Source organism: Copadichromis virginalis, linkage group LG9 (assembly GCF_057382275.1).
Source record: "Copadichromis virginalis isolate Kocher_CV1m ecotype Utaka linkage group LG9, C_Virginalis_male_GT1.1, whole genome shotgun sequence".
In the NCBI taxonomy this organism is placed as follows: Eukaryota; Metazoa; Chordata; class Actinopteri; order Cichliformes; family Cichlidae; genus Copadichromis; species Copadichromis virginalis.
The window spans coordinates 14798394-14824565 of record NC_140626.1 but is presented as its reverse complement, the minus strand read 5'-3'; the positions used below and the strand labels follow the sequence as shown (position 1 = coordinate 14824565).

General features: G+C 39.9%; 1 protein-coding gene across 1 annotated transcript; it reads right to left on the bottom strand.

The window, feature by feature from the left end:
- Nucleotides 1–134: 134 nt before the first annotated feature.
- On the bottom strand, nt 135–25284 carry avl9 (AVL9 homolog (S. cerevisiase)). Its single transcript, XM_085467932.1, has 16 exons — nt 25061–25284; nt 20841–20961; nt 16610–16695; nt 15661–15732; nt 14915–15004; nt 14755–14821; nt 14619–14659; nt 14495–14533; nt 13455–13524; nt 12642–13117; nt 12192–12326; nt 11882–12101; nt 11373–11490; nt 11228–11281; nt 3705–3793; nt 135–2627 (listed from the first exon to the last, which is right to left on the bottom strand). The coding sequence occupies exons 1-16, from the start codon at nt 25142–25144 to the stop codon at nt 2500–2502; spliced, it is 1890 nt and encodes a 629-aa protein (XP_085324058.1). The 5' UTR covers nt 25145–25284; the 3' UTR covers nt 135–2499.
- Nucleotides 25285–26172: the final 888 nt, after the last annotated feature.

Here is a 26172-nt window from a genome sequence, read left to right as displayed (position 1 = left end):
AAAAAAGCAGCTTTTCTTTACAGTTAGCAATTTAACATACTTAATTCTAAATCAAAACACCAGAAAATGAGTCAATGTCCAAAGAAGCGTGAAGAAGAAAACAAAAACTGTAAAACTGGACTGGACAGAGCATGCTCACTGGACCACTTTTAATCCAACAGTTGTTGAGTATTTGTAGCATGGAGGGAAAAGATCCTTCAAGCACCTCAAAATTACAGTTATACAAGGTAAAGATCCATAAAAAGAAGATATAACAGCTGCTTTGTGCAAATACACAGTGGTCCACAGACTGGGACTTTTTCCAGTGTTGTTACAACAAAACATGGATAGTCGTGGGACAACAAGTTACACAAGAAATAAATAAGTTGTCTGCTTTACCATCTTCAAATATACTTTTTAAAAGATATTTATGCATGTATACTGACAGTAAAGTACAAAAAGGCTTAGGTAAGGGATTACAATACCCTGTCAAACACAGCTGGGTTTCATCACAATCAGACATTAGGTTCACAAGGATTTCTGTAATAACATTGTGGTGTTATCATAACAGCGTGTTCGCGATTTGAAATTTGGAATTGTAATGTTTATGTAGGAGTGAATCAAATCTAGAGCTATGACTAATCAAGTAATGTCAACTGAAAAGAATTATTCAATTTGATACCGTTTTTAATTACATATTTCCACAAAACAGACAAAATGTAAATCAAATAAAAACATTTACATGTAAAAATAATTGATACTAAACAATACAGTGGACTCAGTAACTTAAGCTACAAGTTAGTTTAAAAAAATGCTTCCCATTTTCTCCTTTTTGACTCCTTCCCGTTATTGTCTAAAATAAAATTATTTTATTTCTCCTCACCAAAATATCCTGGAACAGCCAAATTAAGCCAGTTTAAGTAACATTGGTGGGTTTTTTACGCCAGCTTTTTCTTTAGCTGTTACCTAGCTAAAGCTAACATTTGCCATTAAAAAAAAAAGTCTGTTTTTCTGGTAACAGCAGCAAAAAAAATTCAAACAAAGTTAACTGGTTAACTTTGTTTGAATGGTCACATCAAACCAACATTTCTCTTTGTAACATTAGTGTCTTATGGTCATGTTAATAGTGTTCACGTATTAGTTCCTACATTTGCAAGGATTTTAAAGATTTAAAGGTCCATAAACTTTAAGTCATAAACACAATGTTGTTATCACAACGACTTAGAAGTCTGAAGTTCCATCTGAAAGGAAAGAAATCTGAAATTTAATTTTACATTTACAATTACATTTTTTAACTTGTAAGCTAGTTGAAAAGTAAAGTAACATTAGCCAATTTTCTTGTGTGTTTTAGTTTTGGGGGGGGGGGGGACTTTTGCTTAAAAAAAATGTTAGACTCATCTTATTAAATTCTTCTCTTTTTAAAAACAATATTCAAAAAAAATGTCAATCATTATAACTGCATGTTTTCTAGGAAAGCTTGTTTCTGACTTTTTTACTATCCATAAATTAAAATTTCAGGTTAGCTTCTAGAGAGGAGTCAACATTTGAAGTTGGGTATCTAATAATTTTAACTTAAAAGTAAATCAAAATTTTTTAAATAATACAGAAATTTTAACTTACTTTTCATTGGCTATGTTTGTTTGGTGTTTGTTTGTTTGTTATTTGTTTTAAAAAAAAAATCAAGCAATCAATAATGTTCCTTATAATATTCTTTTTCTCAAGCTAGCTAAAAAGTAGCATTAGCTTGCTAAATTTGATGATGTTAGCGACTATTATAAAGAAGTTTTTGTTTTGATTTTTTCATTTAAAATCAGTCCTGTTAAATTAAAAATGATAATTCTGATTCATTACCACTTGATTTGCTGTTGTAAGTGATACGTTATATTTCACGCTGTTACTGCATTAACCACAATGTTACCACAGGGGACTGGTAAACGGGATCCAGACTGCATTTAAAATGTGTACCATTAAAACTTTCAAGGGACCACAGATCATGCTTTTCCATTCAATGCTGTGACTTATGTTTTCTATATATATTTTACTTAATGTCATTTCTCAGCAAAATAGTCACCTTTTTAGACAAACTGTATAAATATGCAGCACAGAGTGAACACTGCAAACTCCAGAACAGCATCTCTAGTGTCTCACAGGAAAGCATCCAGCAATACAAACGGCAGCAGTGAGAAAGAGGCGGTCAGACATAATAATGCAACCTGCTGAATTTTCTGGCTTTGATCAAAAGCAGTGGCAGTCTCTGCCTCACAGTGGTTATGGACTGTACAGTTAACACAAAGGCAGTGTCTGCCTCCTTGTTTGGGATGCGCCCCGCAAATATGATGCTGGAAAAAAGTGCCAGAAACACCAACTTATGGCTGTATATTTCAGATGGCTCTCATTTGATTTTGAATAGAGATTTACTATCCTTCATGAAACTAGCGCTCACTCTGTCGGCCCCCAAGCTTCACAATCAGAGGATGACACAGAAACAGAGTCAATGAGGATTTCCGGGGGTGTCAGTTGTCACGGTTTGACTGCAGTGGCAGGTTCAGGACAGGCTGGGGTGGATGCTGGTGCCGGCTGAGCCAATGTGGAGAACCAGGTGGACATGGCCGTCTTGGCGCTGGTCAATGCTCCTCCCACTGACTGACCTGAGAGTGGAAAATAGAGAATTTCACTTTACTTTTTTGTTTTTCCTACAGTGACACCAGAACGATTTCTTACAGTAGACATTTGATTACTTAATAAGGGCAAAGTCATGGTTACAGCTAGGTCTGTAAGTGTTTCTACAGTCTTTTATAAAACTTCATTCAGTTTGGTATTTAAACACTTAAAAGCATGCTGTGTTTGACAGAGATCAGGTAACTAAGTCTCTGAAGAATACTCAATTTCTTTACCCTTTAGAAACTCTTGGGTTGCTTTTGCGGTTTGCTTTGGTTCATTATCACTTTGTACTTTACTGCTTGGTGTTTACCTTACAATATAAATTCCCTTGAGAGCTACTCTTGTGGTAATTTGGCAATACATAAATAAAAGCAAGCTGAAATTGAAGTGAAGGTTCCATTTCCTGGTTCCATGCCATAAGTCAGGGGTGGGGGAACTCCAGGCCTCAAGGGCCGCAGGTTTTAGATGTGTGTTTGATCCAACACAGCTGATTTAAATGGCTAAACTACCTCCTTAACATGTTGTGAAGTTCTCCAGAGGCCTGTTGATGAACTAATCATTTGATTCAGGTGTGTTGACCCAGGGTGATATCTAAAGGACACTGGCCCTTGAAAGCCTGGAGCTCCCCATTCCTGCCATAAGTCTTTCAAGTCTTATGTGGCGTTCCTGTTTTTGAGTGTAACTGGTGTTTTTTGCCCCTTGTTGTCAACTTTCTGTATTTATATTTGCCTTTGACAATGATATGCATACCTCCTCAAAAATGCTTCATTTGGTTGTATTTTGTAAAAGGTTTTTCTGAACCATGGAATTCTGTGATCATCCACTTCAGTGGTTTTCCAGGCCTTTTGGTGATGCTGAGCCAGCCCGTCTGCTTTTTAGGAATGTGCCACATTGTTGGATCTCTCTAATAGATTTATTTTTCAGCCTAATGATGGCCTACTTCACTTGTACTGTCATCTCTTTGGGGCTCAAACTGAAAGCTGAATTAAAGCTCAAAGTTTGCACTTTAATGACATGTTGACTGGTAACAGTTTGATCTGGGTTTAACTGAGCAGCTGCCTTACCGACTGCCTTCCCAGTCTGGACTACACTGCGACTGGTTGTCATCATGGCGTTTCCGATCTTCTTCCCTCGCTCGCTGTTCTGCACCGAGCTGCAAAGAGAAAACAAAAGGTTCACAAACGCCCAGAACAAGCAGTCTCTTTTCATCTCCCTGTCTACAATCTGACACTAAAGGAATTCTTCCTCCTTTCCAGGAAAGAAACCACATAAACGTGCTGTTGCTCAATGTTGCACAAACCTGTTATAGAGGATTATGTAACAGCAAAGAGGCTGAGCATCAGTCACAGGTGGTGAATGTGATGATCGGAGCTGACCTAACAGCGGAAACAAGACGACTAAGTTTCACAACAAATGTAGGGCTAAATGCGGCCGCGCCTAGCTTTATCTGAACAGCAGCTTGGCGCGAATCCAGCACACAACCTTTCACGCGGATCCCCGCTGACCTGACATTCAGCAGGAATCTCACTCCTGCATCATCTGGGCAAACAGCGGCGTAGTTAAAAAAGACGATGGGGATATATGTCAGCAGCTGCAGAGAGCAGATGTCTGTCACTCAAGCCTCTAATCAGCCGTTTCATCTGAACATAAACTCACTGTCAAGTTTACTACACGTGAAAATCAAACCAGAGGCCCGCAACGCCGAGGTTTGGGATGCACTTACAGGTGATGTGATTACGTCACTGGATTTCAACACACTCACATATGTTCTGTGAGCCAACAAGTCTCAATTTGTCTTATTTATGTTTATGTTATGTTAAATAAAATGCTTGAGGAAAACAAGAAAATCTTTAAGACAGAATTTAATGAATATGAAGGCAGGCTCTCGCTTTTATTCTCCATATTTATGGCCATATTTAACCTAAAAGACTGCGATTCAGACTACAAGTCTGCAGGGACTTATTAAAAAAGGTTTTTATAAAACTTTTCATCCTCATATAACTGATTTTTTCCCCCCTAAATGTGTGACTTCTTTCCCGTCACAAAATCGTGACTTTCTTCCTCAATAACTTGTTACTTTTTTATGCTTCACTTGACTTCTTTCTCTTCTAAAGTTTGACAATTTAAAAAAACTTAAAAAAAAACCTCAATTTATGTCTTAATAATGATAAATTTGCAGTCTGGGAATTTTTCTTGTCCATCTTTGGTTTATTTATTAACTCATTTTTAAAAAAGTTCAAATATGTGAGTTTCTTTTCCTCATAAATTTGTGACATTTCTGTAATATAACCCATCCTCTCCTGGGAGCTTCCTCCCTTTTTGGCCCTATTATGTCAAGTGTAATACACATCAAAAGGCAGAGAAAATAAACTAAATCAATGCAATAACTGTGAATATTAAAGCAAACATTCAAGATTTCCACTAAGAAAAACTGCTGCCAAGATTCAGAGTGGCTCTGAGAGGCCTGCAGGATGTAAAGTCTACATATGAAACCTAAAACCAAACAGAAAATGAGACGTGTGCGTAGTGCCATCATTCCTTCAAACCACACAGAGCCAGAGTAGCATCGACGTGACACCGCTCTCCGCAGAAGCAGAGCAGAGCGTCAACTTTGCGGCATCTTGGAGTCAGACGGCAGCGCCCTGCAGCGCTGTCGCCTGCAAGTGGATCTGCCAAACAAGCTGCGGTTGCTAAGCCCATGTTGCTAGGATCAATAATCCAGCTTTGTGGCTGCTCATTTCCTCGGCAGGAACCTCTCCTCGCTGTGCTTCTTTTTGGCTAAAGTAGAGGATCTGCTGACGGACAATCCCAGCAGGGCAGTTGGGTCACGCAAGTTAAAGCAACGGAATATAAGTGAGAGTAGAAGTTTCCTAAATGAACAAAATAAAATAAAATCTGTTTGTTTTATATTTTCAGCACCCCATTTGTTACCATCACCGACTCAACAGTGCCACCAGTAGTCAAATTAAAAAAATTTAAATAAAAAAAATCTGCAAAGCTTGCAAAATTAGCAGCTGTCTTTAATGTTTGGATGATTGTTGTTGTTTAATCATCTTTTGTATATGACTGTATTGCAGCACATTGTTCCCAGGGTTTCTTGGAGACCATATTTAGTATAAATCTAGAAAAATAAAATATATCAGTAAGAGTAAAATATATGAGTAAGGGACAAAAGCACCATTAATTTATTTATTTTGGTCTTGCAAACGTCCCTGTTAACAAAGCTTATCCTGATGCAAGTGTCTAACGTCCATTAGCACTGCTAACAATTCCTGTCATGTTGGATTTGAGACTATTTTAAACATTCTGACACTAAACAAAGCTTTTTTTAAACTTAATCCATATAATCTCCTTTATATGAATGTGGGTTAATTTACCATCACAGTCGTCTGTTGACATGTGCTGTTATGACAATTTCTTATGGTCAAAATGTGTCCGAACAATAATTTCACAACTTTTACATTCGTTTCATGTAGAGAAATTGTGGAAATATGCGGTTCCTTTGTTTTGATATTATCGGCTTTCATATTAACAAGAAAGTATTCCTGTAGAAAATATGATGTAAAATTTAAAAAACTTTTTAAAGCCTTAACCATGAAATAATTGCCAAAAGAAACATTTTTTGAGAACTGAGTGTTTATTGAACCTTCCGATTGGTCTTTAAAATAAATGAAATATTAATTTGCATATATGAGTGTTCATTTGTATCATATTTGCTACAGTGGGCATTTTTTGTAAGTTAATAATTACAAAATATATTGTGGAATTTATTTTGGTTTTTCAGTGGGGAAAAAGAAAAGCCAGAACACGATTTGCTTTAAAGGGCTCGTTTTGAATTTGTCACTTTTTCCTTATAAAATTCGTTACTTCTTTCTCACAAATTTTAAAACAAAAGAAGAAACCTGTGATTTCTTTCCTCGTAAGTCTGTGGCTTTCACCTTGAGAATTTCTGGCATTTTCTTTTTTTTTTTTTTCCCCCCCCTTCCAGGAAAATGTTGCAATTTTTCAGTTAAAAAAAAACAAAACAAACAAAACACTTTCTTTTTTCTTTTTTAATTTGAGAATTTGTTACTTTTTCCTTGCAAATTCGTCTTTTTTTGTTAATTTGTTCCTTGTTTGGTACATGAACAACTGAATTCCTGATAAGTCACAAGTGATCCCATCTGGATATTCTTAGCCTGGTCGCTTGAGGGTTAAGGATGGCTCTTGACACTGGTTTAGTGGTTTATGTTTATTCATTACACATGATTAAGGAAACCTACTTAAGATCTTAAAGCTCACATATGATCAGAAATACATCAAAATTAGAGTATTAGTTTAATACTAATGAATACTAATGAACGAGATCCAGAATCACAGTTTTAAATGTTTTGCTCAAGATGAACTGCAGCACTGGAAAAAATCTTAACTTTGAATGTGTTCAGGGGAAATCTGGGTGAAATAATGGAAACTTTGTGGCTCACATGTAAACCTGCCACCCAGTTTCACACTGGTTTCCAGAAAGCCCAGAGCGTCTGTGTGCACTCTCCATCGAGCTGAGTGACCCAAAAAAACAGCTCCTTATATAGCAGAGTGCGGTACGCCAACAGTAAAGAATCAGTGTGTGTGTGCGTGTCTCTGCAGCCGTGCAGCTCATCACATGACTCTGTTTTCTGAGAGCATCTCTGCCACCGGCTGCTTTTTGTCCAATGCTGATGACAAGGGGACATGAAAAGAGTTGGCCTTTAGTAGCCCCCTCCTGGCACTTCAATAATACACATGCAACACAGCACATTCACAAGGAAGTCAAGCGTGGCACTGAGTCTTTCTCTTTCTTTAATCCAGTGATGAGCTGAGTGGAGTGCACAGACTCAGCCTTCTTTTAAACTTTCCCAAGCAGTGGGATACATCAGGCTCGTCACCGTCTGCCCCACTAACCCCAGTCCCCCCCTCTTCCCCAGCCGTGATGTCTCAAGTTGCAGTAAAACAGCTCTGTGTTTACCGATGCAGGGAAACACAGGGGGAGAGCTTTCTGCTGATTCTCCAGCTGATGAGAAGCACCAAGGCAGCTCTTTGGGGTCAGGAGAATGTCCCGAGACTGACGGACACCAAATAAATAAATAAAAGGTCACCGATGACACATGTTACTAAAGAAAACACAACAAGCTTTCTTGGTATGATAGAACATTTTAATATGCTGTTTTATTGGCTGGTGTGACTCATAGCTGTCTTGGCCGATACAACGCAGCAGGTTGCAAAACACTTGTGACTTCTAATCTACTGATTCATGTTTCTCAATACAAATTGTCCTCCTGTTTTTTTGTTGTTTTTTTTTATCTTTTATGCCTGCACATGAATTTCCACTCCTTATTTTTCTGACTGAGCACAATTTTTCAGCTGCACAGTCTCATATGTACTGATATATCTACACAAAATGAATATTTTCTACAATTAAAAGGAGAAACAGGAAGTTGGGGGGGATTGGGTGGTGAAGTGTTCACACGGTTCACACCAAAGACCAGAGTTTGCGTCATTTATGTCAGAGGTTTTTGCATTTCTACTTGAAGTTTCCAAGTTAAAATACTAAAACTTATTAAACATCGTCATAATGCTACGTTTTCTGTGGAAAAAAGAAGATTTTGAAGACTTGGTTATGTTTAGGAAAAAGTACAGCGCATACTACTCATTTTAAAGCTCTGTTTTCTTGGTTGCCATGGTGATACTAAAGCATCTGGACAACATGTGTCCTGCAGACACTAAATATACTTCCTATTGGAAGTTTTTATTTCACAATAAATAAATAAATAACTGAATAAATAAAATGACACAATATGTTCTCACAAACACAAATAATCATCCTGTTTTTTTGTGACTATTTTAATTTTTTGCTTTGGCTTCTTTATACTTAATATTTTATATTGCATGTGTAAAAATACTCGTTCAGTGTTTCTATTGTATTTGTTTTTATTTATTTATTTTCTACTAAAAGACAACTCTCGCGCGTTCTTGATTCAATAACTGTAATACATCGGTGACCTTTCTCATCCTATTTAGTGCCACTTGATATTTGATTCTGATGTCTTTACGGAAATAAACAGTTGCAAAGATTTTGTTCATAGTAAACGGAGATGTTCACAAATCTAAATATAGCAGCCGTACTGGAAGCGCTCCAGAGGTTAACGGGAACGTGATCCTAATCGGGACACCTGCCAAATTTAAATCAAGTCATTTCTATGGGCCGATTACCAGAAAATCTTCCTGCGCAGTCTGCAGAGTCACTGCTCCGATTCTCAAAAAGTATTTTAAAAATTATTCAATAATTTATGATTTTTTTAAACTGCAAAATATGTTTTATTATATTTAATGAATTTTAATTTGAAATTTTGCTAATTTTACATTATTTTCAATTTATACGTTTTATAATTTTTCAAAGTAAATGTGCTAAAAGTGCGCAGGGGTGTCTGTTGATCTAGTAGAAGTCTCCTGATTGGACGCTGTGCAGTTACACTAATCTAACCCTGTGCTGTTTGTCTGTGTGTTTGTTTACTGAAGCATTACGACAAATTTCTCAGGGGCCATGTCACCGAACACCAGAGGGTAAAGCGAGAACTTTGGGTATGACAGCCAAGCAGATCCTACCATGAAGCTAAGTTAGGGACCTAGACACTCTCCACTGTGTGTGTGTGTGTTTGTGGTGGGAAGGCATTTATCTGAAGCGTAACACTAGATGCGGTACTCCAGCTGTGGACGGAGTCGCCTTTCATCCACACTTCCTGGAATGAAACTGGAGCTGAGGCTGAAGAAGTCTCTGGCTCCGTTTTTGAGAATGAAACTCACTCATAATTAATGACTCCGGCTGATATGAGACCCTCGCTGCCACTGCAACCCCCGACCCGAGACGACTCTGACCGCTGAGCTGCTATATCCATCCAAGCGACGCGCTGCCTGCTGCTCCTTGTCATATACTGTATTCATAAAGTATTCACAGCTGGGGTGTTTGGGTGCACTGAGCCTGACAGCCATTGGAAATTTAATCATCAGTGGGTCTAAAAACAGACGCTAAAATTTTAAAAACACATTCTTCAGAGCTGGGACTCTCAATCTCCCATATTTTGACTTATTTTTACTTCATTTGGCATTTTAAGCAAACACTGTTTTACCATTTCCAGCTCCATATTTTCATCCTTGGACTTTTTTTAGAGTAACAATTGCATGATTCAAAGTTCAAAATAAACTTTATTTATATTTTACTGGGCCTTGGTGCAGACTCTCATATTATTGCCCGTCTGAAAAAAAAACTGATAACCCCTCATTGTGACATTACAGAGCCAACAGTAGAAAACACTGAAACTGCGTTTAGAGGAATCTGAAGCCTGAACCTTTGGCTCATAGGGTTTACCTACACAAACGCTGGCATCATTATTTGTAACTTTGGCCCTTTTTAAAAATAAACTGTCAAGATCTTTACGGTACAAATATATCAACTTTTGCATGTGTTAAAAATTAGACAGCTCCTTCAAAGTAAAAGCTAGAGGATTCAGCAAAAGTGGGAAGGATACCTAAAGTGTTACTTTAAGAAAAAAAAAAAAAACGTCTGGCAGGGGGAACAAACAAGGAGAACTTATCTTAAAAATGCTCAGAATGTGCCTGGGGGGGTGATCTTGTATCACATCGTTGAGAAGACAAGTGGAAGAAGACCTGAAGCAGGCACAGAAGAGAACCACTCCTAGGCAGACCCTGATACACCCTCCCAGTATCTCAGCACGTATGCATAATGTAACGGTCAACAGTATTGAATGCAGAGTTTAGTACTAACAAAACATGTCTGAAGGTTCTCAGTCATTAAGGTCATCGTAGTCTTAGTAGCTTGGAAAGAAAAGCGTCTGGACTTGTTCAAGTTTCTCTTCACCTCTCATCCAAGAAGCTTCTTCAGTTCAGAGAGGAACTGGTGGAGAGTCCCAGATTTGTAAGCCCTATTGGGAGTGTCCCTCAGAGGGTCATCAGAATCAGAATATTTTATTGATCCTTAGGGGAAATTATTTTGGTTACAGTGCGTTCAGTGGTGCTTTTTGGTACTCAGTCTCTCACTGAACGTGCTCCTGTGACTGACCAGCATGTCATGGAGTGGGTGGGAGGTCTATTACACCTTAAGGGAGTCCAGCTATGGACCCCCTATTGATCTTGTACCTAATAACACAAGCCAAGGTGTGAAAATGGGAGTGCGTCACAATCAGCCAAGGTTTCGTGGGACCACTTGACAACTAAGGTCAAGGCGGGGCAAGGTCTCACGATGAGTACTCCTGCATCCTGCAGGTGTCACTTTACAAACTCTGTGTTTGGTTTAATAAAGAGGGAAAGTTCTGCAGATAGTCTTTAAGCAAGGCTTTAAAGACAGGAGCCCCATACTCTCTTGCTCCCTCTGCTGCTGCAGCTTTGACTTCTTCTAACCACCACTAGAGGGCAGCAACATACACGCTCTGAGCTGCAGAAAACAAGCGATGGGGTGAAGCTTCACCCTGCATCTTATCTGCTATTAAAACTAGATACAAATCCCTGATTTTTAGAAGAAAAAGAAAATAATAATAAGATAACATGAAATTGCACTCACTGTGAGAGTCGTAGCTTTACGTCGGCTACGCTGTACTGACCCTGGAACGGATGTCTACAACGGAGAAGATGGGATCATGAAAAACAAATAAGAAACATTCAAAAGCTGCAGGTAACAGAAGTCAGTCGCTCTCCTGTCCACCTACCCTGGGGTGATGGCGGTCATGCCGGGGTGCTTGTTGCTGTACCACACCCGGTAGTTGTGGGTGATCTTCCACGCTGTGACGAAAGGTGCCCCGTAATCTGCCAGCAGCCGCTCGCTATCTGAAAGGAAGAGATGGGAAACAAAGACACCAGTTACATGCAATATGGCAGCGCCAATCCTGACTAGTAAGGCATCTAAACAGGATGAGAGCTTTATGAGGTTTTTTTTAAGTTGTACTAGTTGGAAATAAAGTTAAAACCAACTATCAGATGTGGAAACAGCTAGAAATGCAGGATAGATTTATTTATCCCGCTCGTCTTGTCTGTTTTTCACACATTATTCTGTCTGTTGTGATTTAGTTGAAGACATTAAACCTAATATAAACGCCCCGTCCATTTCTAAATGCGTACAAGCTCCCACATGTGTTTTATGGAAGCATGTGATTGCTTGTAAGAGCCTTTCTATGTGTTTATTTTACACATTTATTGTGAACAGTTTTGATTGTCTTACCTTGCTGTAATGCAGAAGACAGTAAGGAGTGAAGGTAGAGGGTGAACTGGGCTCTGATCCACTCGTCTCCACCCTCCCAGCCCGTCCCGTCCAGGAAGACATCGTCGCGGTTCTCCGTCACGTGTTTGACCAAGTAGTCGGCGAAGCGCAGGTCTGCAGTGGTCAGACTCAACATCTTTCTGAGCTCGGGGTCTTGGATCTGGATACGAGCTTCTTCCACCTGAAGCAGTGAAGTATTAAAAAAAAAAAAAAAATTAAATACTTACATTTTAAAAAGTTAACACAACAGTTTCACACACACGGGACTTACTTCGACGATGGCGTCACTGAGGTGCCTCTGCTGACGGAAGAGGATGTTGGTTGCTCCGGCGACAAAGCCTCGCACCGTCACGTCTGACAGGAGGTGATGCTGCTGCAGCGCCATGTAGGGCAGGCACAGGTAACCCTGGAAACAAGAAAAGACAAAGGCCGCTGTGTTTATGACAGCCGTACACCTGCTTATCTCCACCCAGCTGTCTGAGCTGAGATTTTAATGGTTAATTATTAAACAATATTGATAAATTATAAAGTTGTGTCAAGAAGACATTTCTAATCAAAAAGGTGAAACAGGAACAGGTGCAATCAGGGTCACGCAGAAAACTTCAGAAAAGACTCACAAGAAGACGGCAATCGGCAAAAGTCCTCTCAGATTTAGGTCTGAGGGTTGCACCAATTCAAAGGAAACAGAATTTGTAACAGAAGTATTAATCGCTGCTGTTACCTTAGTGAAGATGGCGAGTGGCAGGCCGTACTGATCCTCCTCCAGACCTGACACCAGGCCCTGGGTGACCCCTCCCTGACCGGTGACTGCCTGCGGCTGCACTGTGATCGGCGTTCCGGGTTTGGAGTCAAATGTTTCCGGGAGCTCTGGCTCAGTCTCAGAAGGTGCCTCTTGCGGTCCACCTTCGTCCAGCACGCTGGGGTCCAGAGTCTCCCACTCGCTCTCGGAGGACTCAGGAGAGATGCGTGAGGGCGGCTTGAGGTGGTGATTGTCGCCCTCTGAGCTATTCCCAGAGGATTCTGTGGCAGGCTGGGCCGTCTCCACCCCGAGGTCAAGGGCGGAGCTATCGATGTCGGTGACAGACACAGAGACGAACTCTTCGGCACCCGAGACACTCTCCACTAAACTCTGGTCCTCTGACACGCTGCTCTTAGGTCTGTAGTGGGACGAGTCCACCAGGCCGTGTTCGATCATGCCTGCACGAATGTCACAGCAAACACGTTCTATCAGTCTACTACTACAATTGCACCACAGGCTGCAAAGCCTTTCACACTGGAAGAGCACAAAGACATTTGCAGGACAGGTTTGCATAACATGAATGTGTCATATGCCTAACAGTTAGCCAAAAACGAAAATAATCACTAGAATGAGCATAAAGTCAAAACTGGAACAAAATAATCAATAAAATGAAACAAGAATCCAAAACACAAAAACAACACAAACAGTTTTATTAGAGAACTCCTGTGCCGGGTGTCACAAAGCCCTGATTCAAAAGATCAGTGCCAGATCTGTCTTCCTCTTGGAGTTACTGACCTGGAAACAGCGATAACACTGTCATCAGAGCTCCTACTAGTCTGTTGACAGGAGACACATAGAACAGGACCTGCAAACATGAGCAAGAAGAAAGAAAGAAAAGAGGAACAAAATGGATGAGCAGACAGAATAAGAAGTGAGTGGAATCAGCCTTAAAAATGTATTAAGTCAAATAATGGAGGGTGGACTTCACAGCAACTAAGATCATTAAATATTTAAAAATGGACGAGACACACAGAATTTATAAGTGTATAAAAGACTAATACAATTAATAAAGGAGCCAAAGGGTCATCCCATGCCAATTCACAGTGGCTAAAAGCTTCCAGTAGACATTTCTTAATAGAAACTGTGCAAAACTTCAGGTCCCTGCTGTCAAGGCAAACTGGAAAACTACCTGAGCTCGATCCTTTAAACGTTTTAGGATAAATATCCGGTGTGATGGGTCTATGAATATGGATGCCTAAAAAGATTTGTATGTCTGATCTCTGACATCAGGTTTGGAGACTTTTAGAAAGAAAAATGTTGCAAGTTTAAAGTAACTTGGGCAGATTTGCCTGCAAGGAAGAGGGAAGGCGTGGGTAAGACTAAGTTTAAAATATACAAATTTTTTTGGAAACATTTTTCAGTGTATAAAAAGGCACAGGAACTTTTTTCAAAAGTCTAAAAATAGAAATAACTACAAATCAGAGACATCAGAGATGCAGCAAGCTTTATCCAATGTGAATCTGTCTCTGTGGTTATCTGCCAATACTGAGCACCACTCAACTTAAAAAGCATACTGATCAATATCTGAATCCCAAGTATACATTAACATTATATGGTTATATTTAGAGCAAATATGGTGGAAATGTTTGTCTAGAAAAACTGGGTCAGGACTCTCTTATACCTGAAAGGGACTGAAAGGAGTCATCGGGAAGATGAGCTAAAAGAGCCACATCATAGAGGCCTCGTCTTCTCTTAGAGCCAGGACTGACAGAACCTCAAAATTACCAGATTATATGAAGAAAAGGGGAAGGATGCATCAAAGTTTGAATTCTCACCTTCTTTTCCAGCAAAATGAGCTTAAAGATGATGAGAGCCTGCAAAGATTTAAAAATAAAAAATGTAAATAAACAGGATATTTTGGGTGGATTTTAGTGCTTAAAGTAATCAGATTTTCCCCACCTTGTGTCTGAAGTGCAGGATTAGATCTCTCGGCGACATCCCTGATGGGAGAAAAACAAAATGTTTATGAAAAGGATAAATAAAAGCTGAGATTTGTTGTTAAACCCTCCTGTTATCCGACAGATCTGGCACGTACCTAGATAAACCTGTGATCCGTCCAGAGCTGAGCCCCTCAGAGAGCTGTTCATGTGGTCGTACAGTTCCTGCAGCGAAAACAGGAGGTGAGCAAGCAGCTGACCGGAAGGTACAAATACTACTACCTCACTCAAACAGGTTTAGTCTGACTGTTTTCTCACCTTCAAGATTGAGATCTGTGAGAAGTCTTTCTCCTCGAAGTAGGCGTGTGTGATGAGCTGAAGTTTGGCTTGGAGCAGACCGTAGAGAGGCTGCGAGGAAATTCAAACACACCGTACGTGAGTGAGTCATTTACAGTGTGACCCATAAAAATCCTGTCAGGCTAATTTCTGCTTTATATTTATTTAGCATGGGTGGCGACATCCTTTGTCTTGATGCTTTTCCTCCTGCCTCTGTTTTTCTCCCCCACTCTACAGTTGGCACTGCTAAAACAGGGCCTGTGGTCCCCTCCCTAAAATTGTATTGTCATAGCAACATAACCATGTGTGGAAATCCCAACAGGGACAAGGGAATGCTGATATGATTTTTCTGGGAAAAACAGTGTTTTGCCCCCTCAATGAATCCCTGTAAATGATGTTCAATTATTTATTCCTATGTATGGGGGGAAAAAAGGAATACCCTGGTTTGCCTCTGAATATTACCTCATAAGAAACTGAAGTTTCTTATAAAGCCAAAAGATTTAAGGGTAAAACATAAAACATTATGAATTAATTCTCAATGGTGACACATATAGATCAGCAGACAGTGAGGAGGCCACAGTGCCGGGAAATAAAAACATCCTCTCTACACGATTTCCTTCCACTTCTCCATGTGAGCTCACTGCAACATTTTACGGCCCACTGACTTAATTTAATTTTTAGACTGAAATTAAAGCTTATTAAATTAAGTCATCCAGTGACTGACTCACCACTCGACTGAGGACACAGACGCTCTTCTGAACAGTCTCCCTGGTGACATCAGCCTGCCGGACCTTTAGGGCCTGAAAGACGAGCAAGAAAAAACAATCGTGAAATAAACTTCCCTCTGCAAGCTCTGCTTTAAATTGATGCTGCAGTTACAGCGCAAAAGGTTTGGGTCAGTTTCACTAGACTCAATGCAAACAACAGACACAGCTTTGGGTCTGAAAAGTGAAGCAAATGCAGAAACCTAATAATGCACATTTACATCCTATAATGACAATAATAGCCAACAGGCGGCTAGGGTTAAGGTACCATGGCTACCATTTTTAGGAAGTACGGCTTAGAGCAGAAAGGGAAATTGAGAAGAGAGTGTGACATGATCTGGGATGGTCCACAGCTCTACCATGTGAGATGCAAGGGTCCCAAATGTTTGAAGTTATTAAATGTGAAACTACAGACCTCACTTACAGTGGTGATCATCACACTTCACGTCACCCTTTTCCTGCAAACGTAGCAGCTCTGTCTCTAGTTTTAGCCACTTGATCACAATGGCATCTTTTTCTCCTGGAACTAAAACACCTCTTTCTTTCAGGAACTACTCTTGCTTTTGGGACGAGGCAATTCAATTGTATTTGTATTGTGCCAAATCACAACAACAGTGGCCTCAAGGTGCTTTATACTGTAAGGTAAAACCCTTCAATAATACAAAGAAAACAGAAATAATCAACCTCGGTGGCTATTAAAGAAATGAGGAAGTTTAAGGCACATTTCAAACCTTTTAGCAGTAGCTGCAAATGACATCCTACCAGGCTCTTACAAAATCAGTAAAATTAAAAAATATATTTACATAAACTGCCTGGTTCCCCACCCATGTCATGGGCGTAGCTTTCTGTCATAGAGCTGCTGCACATAGGTGCCTGCTCATTAAAGTGTGCCTATTGTCGTTCATAAACTGACCTTTGCTTCTATTTGACGATAACAGGACACTCCATAGACACACTTTGTGTCTCCACTGAGAGGCGGCAGGTGAAAATACACCGTGTCTGCAAACCAACAAAAAGACACAATCACATTATTATACTACGTGCTAAAGGGCAGAAAGAAAAGAATAAACAGCATGAGAAAAATCACTTGTGTGCAGTTAGATGAGACTGATATGCATTTTCTGTGGTAAAACAGCAGATTCAGCAAAGACCATCAATACAATAAAAACCAGTAAGTTTAGATAAAGAGTGTTTGTGGAACTGCAGTGACTGACGGCAGGTTTTCAGACCAGTTGCCAAACTGGATAAACTTGAAGGCAGAAGCAAACATTTACAAGTTGCTTGATGATAGCTGGAAAAAAGAAAAGAAAAAAAAGCCGTTCTTCATGTTCAGATTAACTACAGCTCACAAGTCACGAGTAAGAGTTTGTGCAGTTTACACTCTGTTTAAAAATGTTTGCTTTAAGTTTTACTTTTAGTTCATCAGAAGCAACGTTTAAGAAATTCAGAACCGGCTTTACAAGACAGACACCTGCACATATCCCATCAGCCAATCACATGGAAGCATGAGGACACAGTTGAGACAACCAGCAGAAGTTCAAACTGAACATCGGAAAGAGGAAGAAAGAAAGGCGATTCGAGTGGCAATGAATGTGGTATTGTATGCAAAAGAGCATCTCTGATGATGTACACACAAAAAAACAGCAGCAGAAGCCCACAGTGGGTGTGACTCCTGTCAGCTAACAACAGGAAACTGAAGCTACGAAAGCTCACAAAAACTCGACCCTAAGAGACTGGAAAAACATGGCTGCATCTGATGAGTCTCAATTTCTGCTCCAAGATTCAGAGAGTCGTATCAGAGGGTACAACAGTCATTTTAATATTTCAATAATCAGTTAACGCCAGAAAAAAAGCATATTAGACAGAAATGCTTATTCATTGTGCTGCGTTTTGTGTTGTTTTCTTCAAACACAATTTTTGTTGCAGTATTTTGCAGAGTACATTGTACATTGGATGGATTTCCTGCCATCTAATTGGACACCACAGAATGAAACAGATTAAGTGTTCCAGCTGATAGAGAGGCACGGCTCTAACACTGAATATTACATCTATTTTACATTGAGAGTTCTTTGATAATTGTTTTATTAAACAACAATCAATAAACATTTTAGGGCTACTGAGAGAGCTGAGTATCAACAGTTTTGGAATCAGCAATTTTTTAATGGCCAGAAACAATAAATGAAGGATGACTGCATTTGAGAGTCATGTTGAACTATTTCGGTGCATTCAGGGACACTCTGGACATTTGAACAAATAAAATCTTTGCTGCACTAGACGTCCAAATTCCCATCATCCTTTTAAGCATTTTAAAACTTGTTTACGGAGGCATCTCAAGCGTTTTGCTTCCCAAAAAACACATTTTAAAAAATGCTTTTCAAAATTAGCAGAAGAGAACTTCAAAAACACATAAATTCACCCAACAAAAACCCCCCAAGATAAATCATTATGATTATGGTTTATGTACAGTGAAGAATAAGGAATTCAAAAGGAGAAATTCTCATTACTGAGAGGTTTGGACTGGGAGTCCAAAAATCATGTGCTTTACAACCTGATTCCTCTTCTACACTCACTGGGAGATATTTACCAATATAGAAACAACGTCAGTCATCAATCAAAAGCACAAAGATTAGAAACTGCGGCGACACGACAGCTGTCCTCTGTCATTAAGAAGATGGGGGGGAAAGGAAGAGACTCGAATAAAACTTCAGGGCTCAACCGTTCATTCAGTCTGAGGAGGGGGGCTGAGGAGGATTTCACAACGTGACTAGTATTTCCTCTGAACAAGACGACAGTGGGGTCACAAAGGTTAGACTGTGGACGTCACAGATTAAAGAAGAGGCAACGGCGGGGGCATCTGGGCAGAGGCCACACTCTCCGTACGTCAAACCCAACCAAGCAGCCCTGATATGCCAGGATCCAGCTCTCATGTCTCTGCTCAACACAGCACACAGATTCTGCTCCACTAGATCACCATCTTTCTTTTTTACTGACTGGATCACCTGTGCGAGGATGCGATAGCTTAAGAAAACTGCTTTGAAATAGTTTAATGAGACTGGTGATTTTCCAGTGCCAAACATGTGCAGGAGACTCCCTGTTTGCTTTTAGTGTTTCACAGAAGCAGCCGCTGTTGTTTCTTAATCAGTTCGCAACACGCTGGAGGCAACAAAGGAACCGATCCACAGAGATTTCTCTACAGTGAAAACTGTGCGAGTGGAGCTCAGGCTGATATGTATTCAAGGGAGACTTTTTAGACTCGGGGGGACAGCAGGGGGACTCACAGGAAGTCAGCATAATTGATCAGACATAGCACCAGTGTAAACTCTCAAGGCTCATGCAGCAATGAGCCCTCCTGCATTATTTACTCATTTTGCAGCTCCATGTACATTATTACTGGATAATACTTATTGATTCATTAAAGCTGCAGCTGGAGATGATTGTAATTACTTTAGATACTGCTGGCCAGTTTAGGAAAGCCAAATTTAATCATACATTCATCCATTATTTATTACACGCCTTTGGACTGCAGGAGGACGTCAGAGTATCTGGAGAAAACATTCAGGGTTCCAGCCTCCTGGCTGTGATGCATCAGTGCTGACTACTGACCACTACACCACTGTGCCAAATTACAGTATTTGCTTCCAAAAATGTAGTAGAAAAAAGTAGAAGATGAAAGTATAATAAGAAAGAAAAACATCAAAAGTATATTAAAGCTGTACTTCAGTAAAGCAGAAAGCAACACCCGCATGTTTGATGAAGTACAAATGCCTTTCTGATACAACTCACCCATTTATTTGGGCTTGGGCCTGGCACCAACTTTTGAGCCCTGAGGTTGTGTTTATGTCTCCTCCCAGTCGCAAACTGGGGATTTTTCACATGTGAGTCACGTGTGTAATACGCTGCATGACAAATCTGAGTAAATACACCCAGTTATGTTGCAGCAATGGTCCTAGCCCAGTGACATTTGCTGGGGATAGGCCGGTGGCACTCTGCAGATATCTGCATACTATTTAAAATTTTATTTTATTAAATATATTTCAAAGAGGATGCACCTCCCCAGGCCCTGCTCTTCTGGACACAGCCCTCGACTTGGGAAAAAATAACAATTCTATTTTTATCCAGACCATATTTCAATAAACCTAACAAAGCAGTTTCTAATGATATTTAATATTAAAGTAAAGCAAGTGACCCCAGAATCCAAATCTGGGTTTTTCAGCCCTTAAAAAGTGATGAAAACTGAAGTCCAGAAACATGACTCACTAAATTAAATGGTGTATTATTGCAAGCTGTTCCTTAATATCCTGGATACTTTTACTAATCAGTCTCTTGGTGTAACAGCAGTCTCTGTTACATGAAGCCCTCGTTTTTTCACTGCTGAATCACCGAGCTGACCAACAAACAGCTGACAGCTCTGAGCAGGAAGTGAGAACTGTCCTCTCCATGCTGATGAGTGTAGTTTTTGAAGTTGAAACTACAGATATGAACCTTGGCTCGCTTCCTGCTATTTGCCTTCACAGGTCAGCATGAAGCACGGGCCCGTCACATGACCGCAGCCACAACAGGCGAGTCACTCACTATCGCTCACACCCACCTCTCTGTTTACAGAAGTGACACCAGCCTTTTAAAATCACCGGAGGACAATCATGATTTTATCACCTGTGTGAGAAGCACCTGCTGACTCATTCCCACACTTTGAAAACTCAATAAAAAAACTTCAATAACAGTGATTTAAACCCTGTTTTATCGGCATAATAACCAGCCAGGTATCTGAGGCCTCCAATTATCTTGTCAGTAATTTGATGCCTTTTGATGAATATTACGGCCTGCTTCGTGGTACAGCCCGTCCAACAAACAGAGGACTGACACAAAGAGATAAACAACTATTCGTGTTCACATTCACATAACCAGTGACTGTAACACACGTCTTTGGGCTGTGCTAGGAAGCTCGAGTACCTGGAGACAAGTGGAGAACATGAAAACTCTACACGGGCCCATAAGCAAAACTTCAAGCTTCAAAAGCACATTTGAAGTCTCAGCAGAAAAATGCTCCATTTGTAAACAATCTGTCAGCACTCTGCAAATGAAGTAACACTGGGATCTTTGTAAGACTTCATAAGACTTAATTACAAAGTGAGTTTGTGCCGTACCCTCCTGGTAGTTGTGAGCTCCGTCAGGAAGAGCCAGGAACGGGAGGTACTTCCACTCTTCTGGGAGCAGGTTGCTGTCATGACCCTCGTCTGGCATCAGCGGCGGGTAAGAAAATTCGACCTGAGGAAAGAACGGAGAAAGAATAACACCTCATTTAGGCTGTTTTAGCTCACACGGGTCATCTGCGAACAGACTGAATACAAATGAGGACGTTTGTCAGTTTGAAGTCATGGAAAATTTCCATCACTTGCACTGAATGACCTCACATGTGCTTTCCTAATCATTTTACCCTCACCTCAAATGAAAACTTAATGAGGTGCAGGAGGTGCAGTTTGCCACGTCTTCTTACTGTGATGTTTTGTGCCGGACGTTTAGCTTCACTGAGGTATTTTAGTGGATGTAATCATAATAAATTTATACAGGGATGCTTCTCTAACGGCTCTAATTGTGTTTATCATAGTTATACTGTTTCCTGTATCTGGGACACATATTCTAAAATCTAATATCACTAATTATGAGCCGTTTGTGTATTAAGTACCCGCTTTAAGGCCTCTAAAGTAATAAATCTTCCTACGCGACATCTGTTTGGAAGGGTAAAGGTAGACAATGTGGTAAAAAACATCACTTTACTACAGCAGTTGGAGTTAAAAAGAAAGACGTGGCTTGCAAAGTGCTTCACAAAATGAAAGTAATTTATAGAAACCAGATTTTATTGTCATAGTGTAACATCTGTAGTTTGTATGTGGGCTTAAAATGAAAATCTAAAGTTACAAATGCATCTGCCTATTAGAAAGTTATGGTATGCAGTGGAAGACACAGCAGCAGCAATTTACATCATGTTGATCATTAATTTTCCTGTTTAGTTGGACGGTGCATGCTATTACCGTCTTTCCGTTAATAAAAGACACTTCAGTGTCCCTTCTGCCATAGGAGTTATTAGTAATGTGAGAATTCAGCCAGCTCCTATAATGGCTCGATCATTTCACTCAGACAGGAAACCGTCCGAAGCAAAACTCAACCACAACTGTAGTGTCAAAGGCCGCCTAGAACATCATCCCAATGAAACTGATGGTGCAGAGGAATAGCCTAGAAACAGGCCTGCAAAGCAAATACCATGCACATCCTGGAAGCAGAGGATTTATGAGCAATCACTCTCCTCAAGCCAACTTGGTGTCACTGGAGTGGCAAAAAGAGATCCAACTAAATCAGAGAAGGCTTTGGATTAAGAGTAGACTCATGGGGGCAGTCAATAACAAAACAACAACAACATCTCAATGTGAAGAACACTGAAGACCCAATAAATGTAAAAAAAAAAAAGTTCGAAACAGATGTTTCCCACACCTTTTCAAATATTTTTGTCCAAACTTTTTGTCCAATTATTCCAAAACCTGGCCAAATGTGTTATTCAGGATAATTGAGTTTATCCCAACAACACTTTCCAGGTGATTTACTGGTCGGCCAACATTCACACCCTCACCAGCAGCCACAAGCTGTGGGTAGAGACCGAAAGAGTGTAGAGCTGTTCCTCCACATCAGGAGGATATATGACATTCAGGCATTTGACCCAGATGCCTCCAAGGTGAGCTGTTTCAGGTATGTGAGGAGACCTCGGGGGAGGAGCTCAAAACCAGCTCCTAGCATCACTTCGCACTGCCGCACACAGAAACAGCAGTACTATCAGGTAATCAAACTTAATTCTAATGACAAGAGAAAGAGAACGGCATGTCTGCAGCTCGTTTAATCAGCTTTGCTCCTTTCTCTACTGCCATTGATCCTTTCTCTACTGAGTCGGGTCCTAATTGAGGTTCCCATATGTGAAAGCACTTGAAATAATTACTAACGCTCAGCAACAGTGACTTAAGTGTACCTTAGAAAGTTTCATATACACATCACATTTCCTTACTCATGAAGTAATGAGAGAGAAGTAAAGTAATTTAACTACAAAGAATGAGTTAATTCAAATGCAATTGAAAAACAAAAACAGCGGACCCGCACAAGTGGAAGAGACAACTGCTTAAAGATTAAAGTTAGATTACAGTTTTCACACAGCTGAATAAACGACACACAGAAAACTGATTGAACAGAAGTGTGAGATGGTCGAGAATTTACTCCAATGTCCTGTTATATCTTAGATAGCAAGGAGCAAACGGCTGAGTTTATTATTAAACTTCACTGAGACAATCTGCAAATTTCATTAACAGTTTAATAAACTATCATCTTGTCTTTATTTTTAGTTAGCACAGACCTTAAACACTTCAAGCTGTAAGCTAATGATAGTTATATAAGAGCAGACGCTGGTGCAATAAGATGCATGTTTTACGTCCAATGGATGATGATCTGATTAGTCGACTAATCGCAAAAATAATCAGTGACTAGTCGACTATCAAAATAATAGTTTGTGTCTATGGATGAAATGTCTAATTTGGACCGAGCTCCACATTTTGTGGCATTTTCATGCAAATCTGTCCATGAATTACTATGTAATCCCCCAAACAAACAAACTAAGCCAACTGCAAAACATGTTAGGGTGCAGATTTTTAATGTATGTGCCAATGTTTCTTAATGTACTGTTAAAAATAAACTTTGCAGATGCAAGGAATTAAAAAACTTTCAATGCCTTTATCAGGCTCATTTGTGCATTTTTATTTGTGTTTACATGCTTAAAAGTAAGTGGGAAAACATAAGTAAACATATTTCTGTGTGATGGATGTTCCTGCTGCATCACTGATTAAGGTTTCCAATAAAAAATACATGTAAAAGGCCTCGAAATCCTGCCAGGCAAGCAGATGGACAGCAGGTGAATAAGAGGAGGAGGGCGGTTGTGAAAGAGAGGCAGAGAAACGGATTAAAGAGCCAGGAACCCAATCTTGTGCCGCCCAGCAGGAGATCGCTGACCCTTATCCGATAACCTCCACCACCTCCATCCCCGAGTGCAGGCCCATTAAAGGCAACAAAGACTGCACACTGGGTGCTTTATCGGGGCTCTGGTCTCATCTTTACATCAGGAGAACTGCTGTTTTATCTTTGTGCTTGAGCAGCAGCTGTTTGCAAAACCGCAGAAAGAAAAACAGATGGAGAGCGGAGACAATAACACCACCACTGAGGAGGAGGAGGAGGAGGAAGTTCAGTGTGTAACTGCACATTTAATGAAATTTGAATCAGCAGCAGAAGAAGAAGAACAAAACAACAATGTGAGAGAAAATTAGAATGAGTAAAGCAGGGTGTTAAGCTCACTTTACATTAACGGCCACACAGAGTTTGGTCTTAGGTGATGATTTGTCAGACAAATTATTTTCACAATTAAACAACTGCTACAAATGTGAAATCTTGTAAACCTCCCCGTTGGAGGGCCAAAGTTTCATATGTAGTAAAAATCCTTAAAAAGATAAAAAAATAAAATAAAAAGGTAAACACTGAGTGCTACTGCCCCTCAGCAAGCTTCTAGAAGTTAGCCAATCAAGAAACAGCAGACTTAAACGGAAGGGGCTCTTTAAAGAGAGACTTTGTTTCAGGCAGAGGATAAACTAACCAGTCCTGTAAAGGGCCAGTGCAAGATCGAGCAGGAGTTTTTAAAACTTTTTAGCATGCAAATCTGCTCAAGTGCTGTCCTAGAATAATGAGTCAGTAATGCCTTCTGTCTGTCTTGTCAGCTGGGCACAAAACATATTTTTCACTTTTAAACAACAACTCCTATAATAGTGACAGTTTCAAGTGTCTTCTTTTGACCAAAAGACCCTAAATATTAAGTAAACAATGACATGAGACCAAGAAAATGTTTCTAAACAGCTCAAAGAAAACCTGAACTGATTGATTAATCGGCTTGTTGCTCCATTTTTGTGCATACCCAGATACAAGCAGGGTCCAGGAGCAGTGATGATGAGTATGCTGCAGCCTGTGATGAAAACACTGAACTGTTGGCAGCAGGGCTGGTGTTATATAACCATGTGAGCCCACAGCAAACAGCTGATCTTAACCCCTCTTACCTGACAGGGAAGCCAGGCAGTGAGAAGTCTGTAGTTTTTACTGTTTTTATGTTTAGAAATGTCCGCATTACTGCAGGACTGTGCATGCGCTGTTTAAAAAAACAAGAGCATAATAGACACGTAAGCTGACACTCGTACTGTACAGAAGTTTAGTGAAAATGCACCTTTATGTCAACTCGATGTGAGGACTCGGTTAGCAGTTAGCCGATGTTAGCTGGAAGCAGGGGTTCACGTACCTGGCAGCCTTTTTTGTGGTGAAATCCAACCACCACGATGTGCAGCACCGGCCCCTTCCCTTCGTCTCTGCCCTGAGGCTCCATCCCCGCTCCTGTACCCGCAGTCTAGCGTTGTTTTAGCTCCGGAATTGGATGTAAACACAGCTAACCGAGGCCGACTTTTCTGTCTATATCTCCCTGAATATGTGACAGACAGACAGCAGCACAGCAGAGATGATTTTCTCTTCCGCTTAGTCCCCACTGGCCAAATGGGCAAGAGCATTCCCCGCAGCGCACTTCCGTTTTCGCTTAGCGAAATTTAAGTTTACAGTTAATTGCTCCCCAAGGACAGTCTTCAGTTAAGTAGAGTCAATGGAGCACATTTACTTGGACAAAACGTTCTTAAGTGTGCAGACAAACGCCAAGGTTTTATTACAGTTTTTAAAATTTCTGCATTGATATTAAATTCAACTTAAAATAAAATGTCAGTTGAATTTAATTTACCTTAATAAATTCAGGTTTAATGAGATAAATGTCAATCTAGACTTTAAAGCTAGCTTAACCAAAAATACATTAATTTTACTAAAATCGAGACTTGTAAAGTATAATTATTTAGCTAAGTTGTGCTTACTAGCTTTTAACTGATTAACTGTTTTGTTGCCTATCTTATTAAATTACTTTTTAGCTAAGGTTTCCAATTGTATAATGTTATTAATATAACGTAATAAAAACATTAAAATGACAGATTAAAGTTTTAATTCGCTGTTGACCAATATAACATAATATAATTAGATAACAGTTAACAATTATATTGAGTGTATTTTTTTTTTCTTAAGCAGGACAGAATGAGTTTAAAGGCTTTAAATGCAATCAGGCTGAAGTTCTTGTGGAAAAAGTAATGAGTTGACTAACATTTCCTTCATATTTTCCTTCATTTCGATCTGGAATTTCATTGATATTATCAGACAGCTTGCCCTAGAATAAAGTCCGGATAATCTGCATCTAAAAAATAGATAGTTAGCTTAGCTCTTGTGTTTCCCGCTCAATAGACAACGTGCATGTCACCTTAAATTCCACCTGTCAAGGAGAGATGAAGCATAAATATCCGCGGTCAGATTTTACAGGGGTGAATT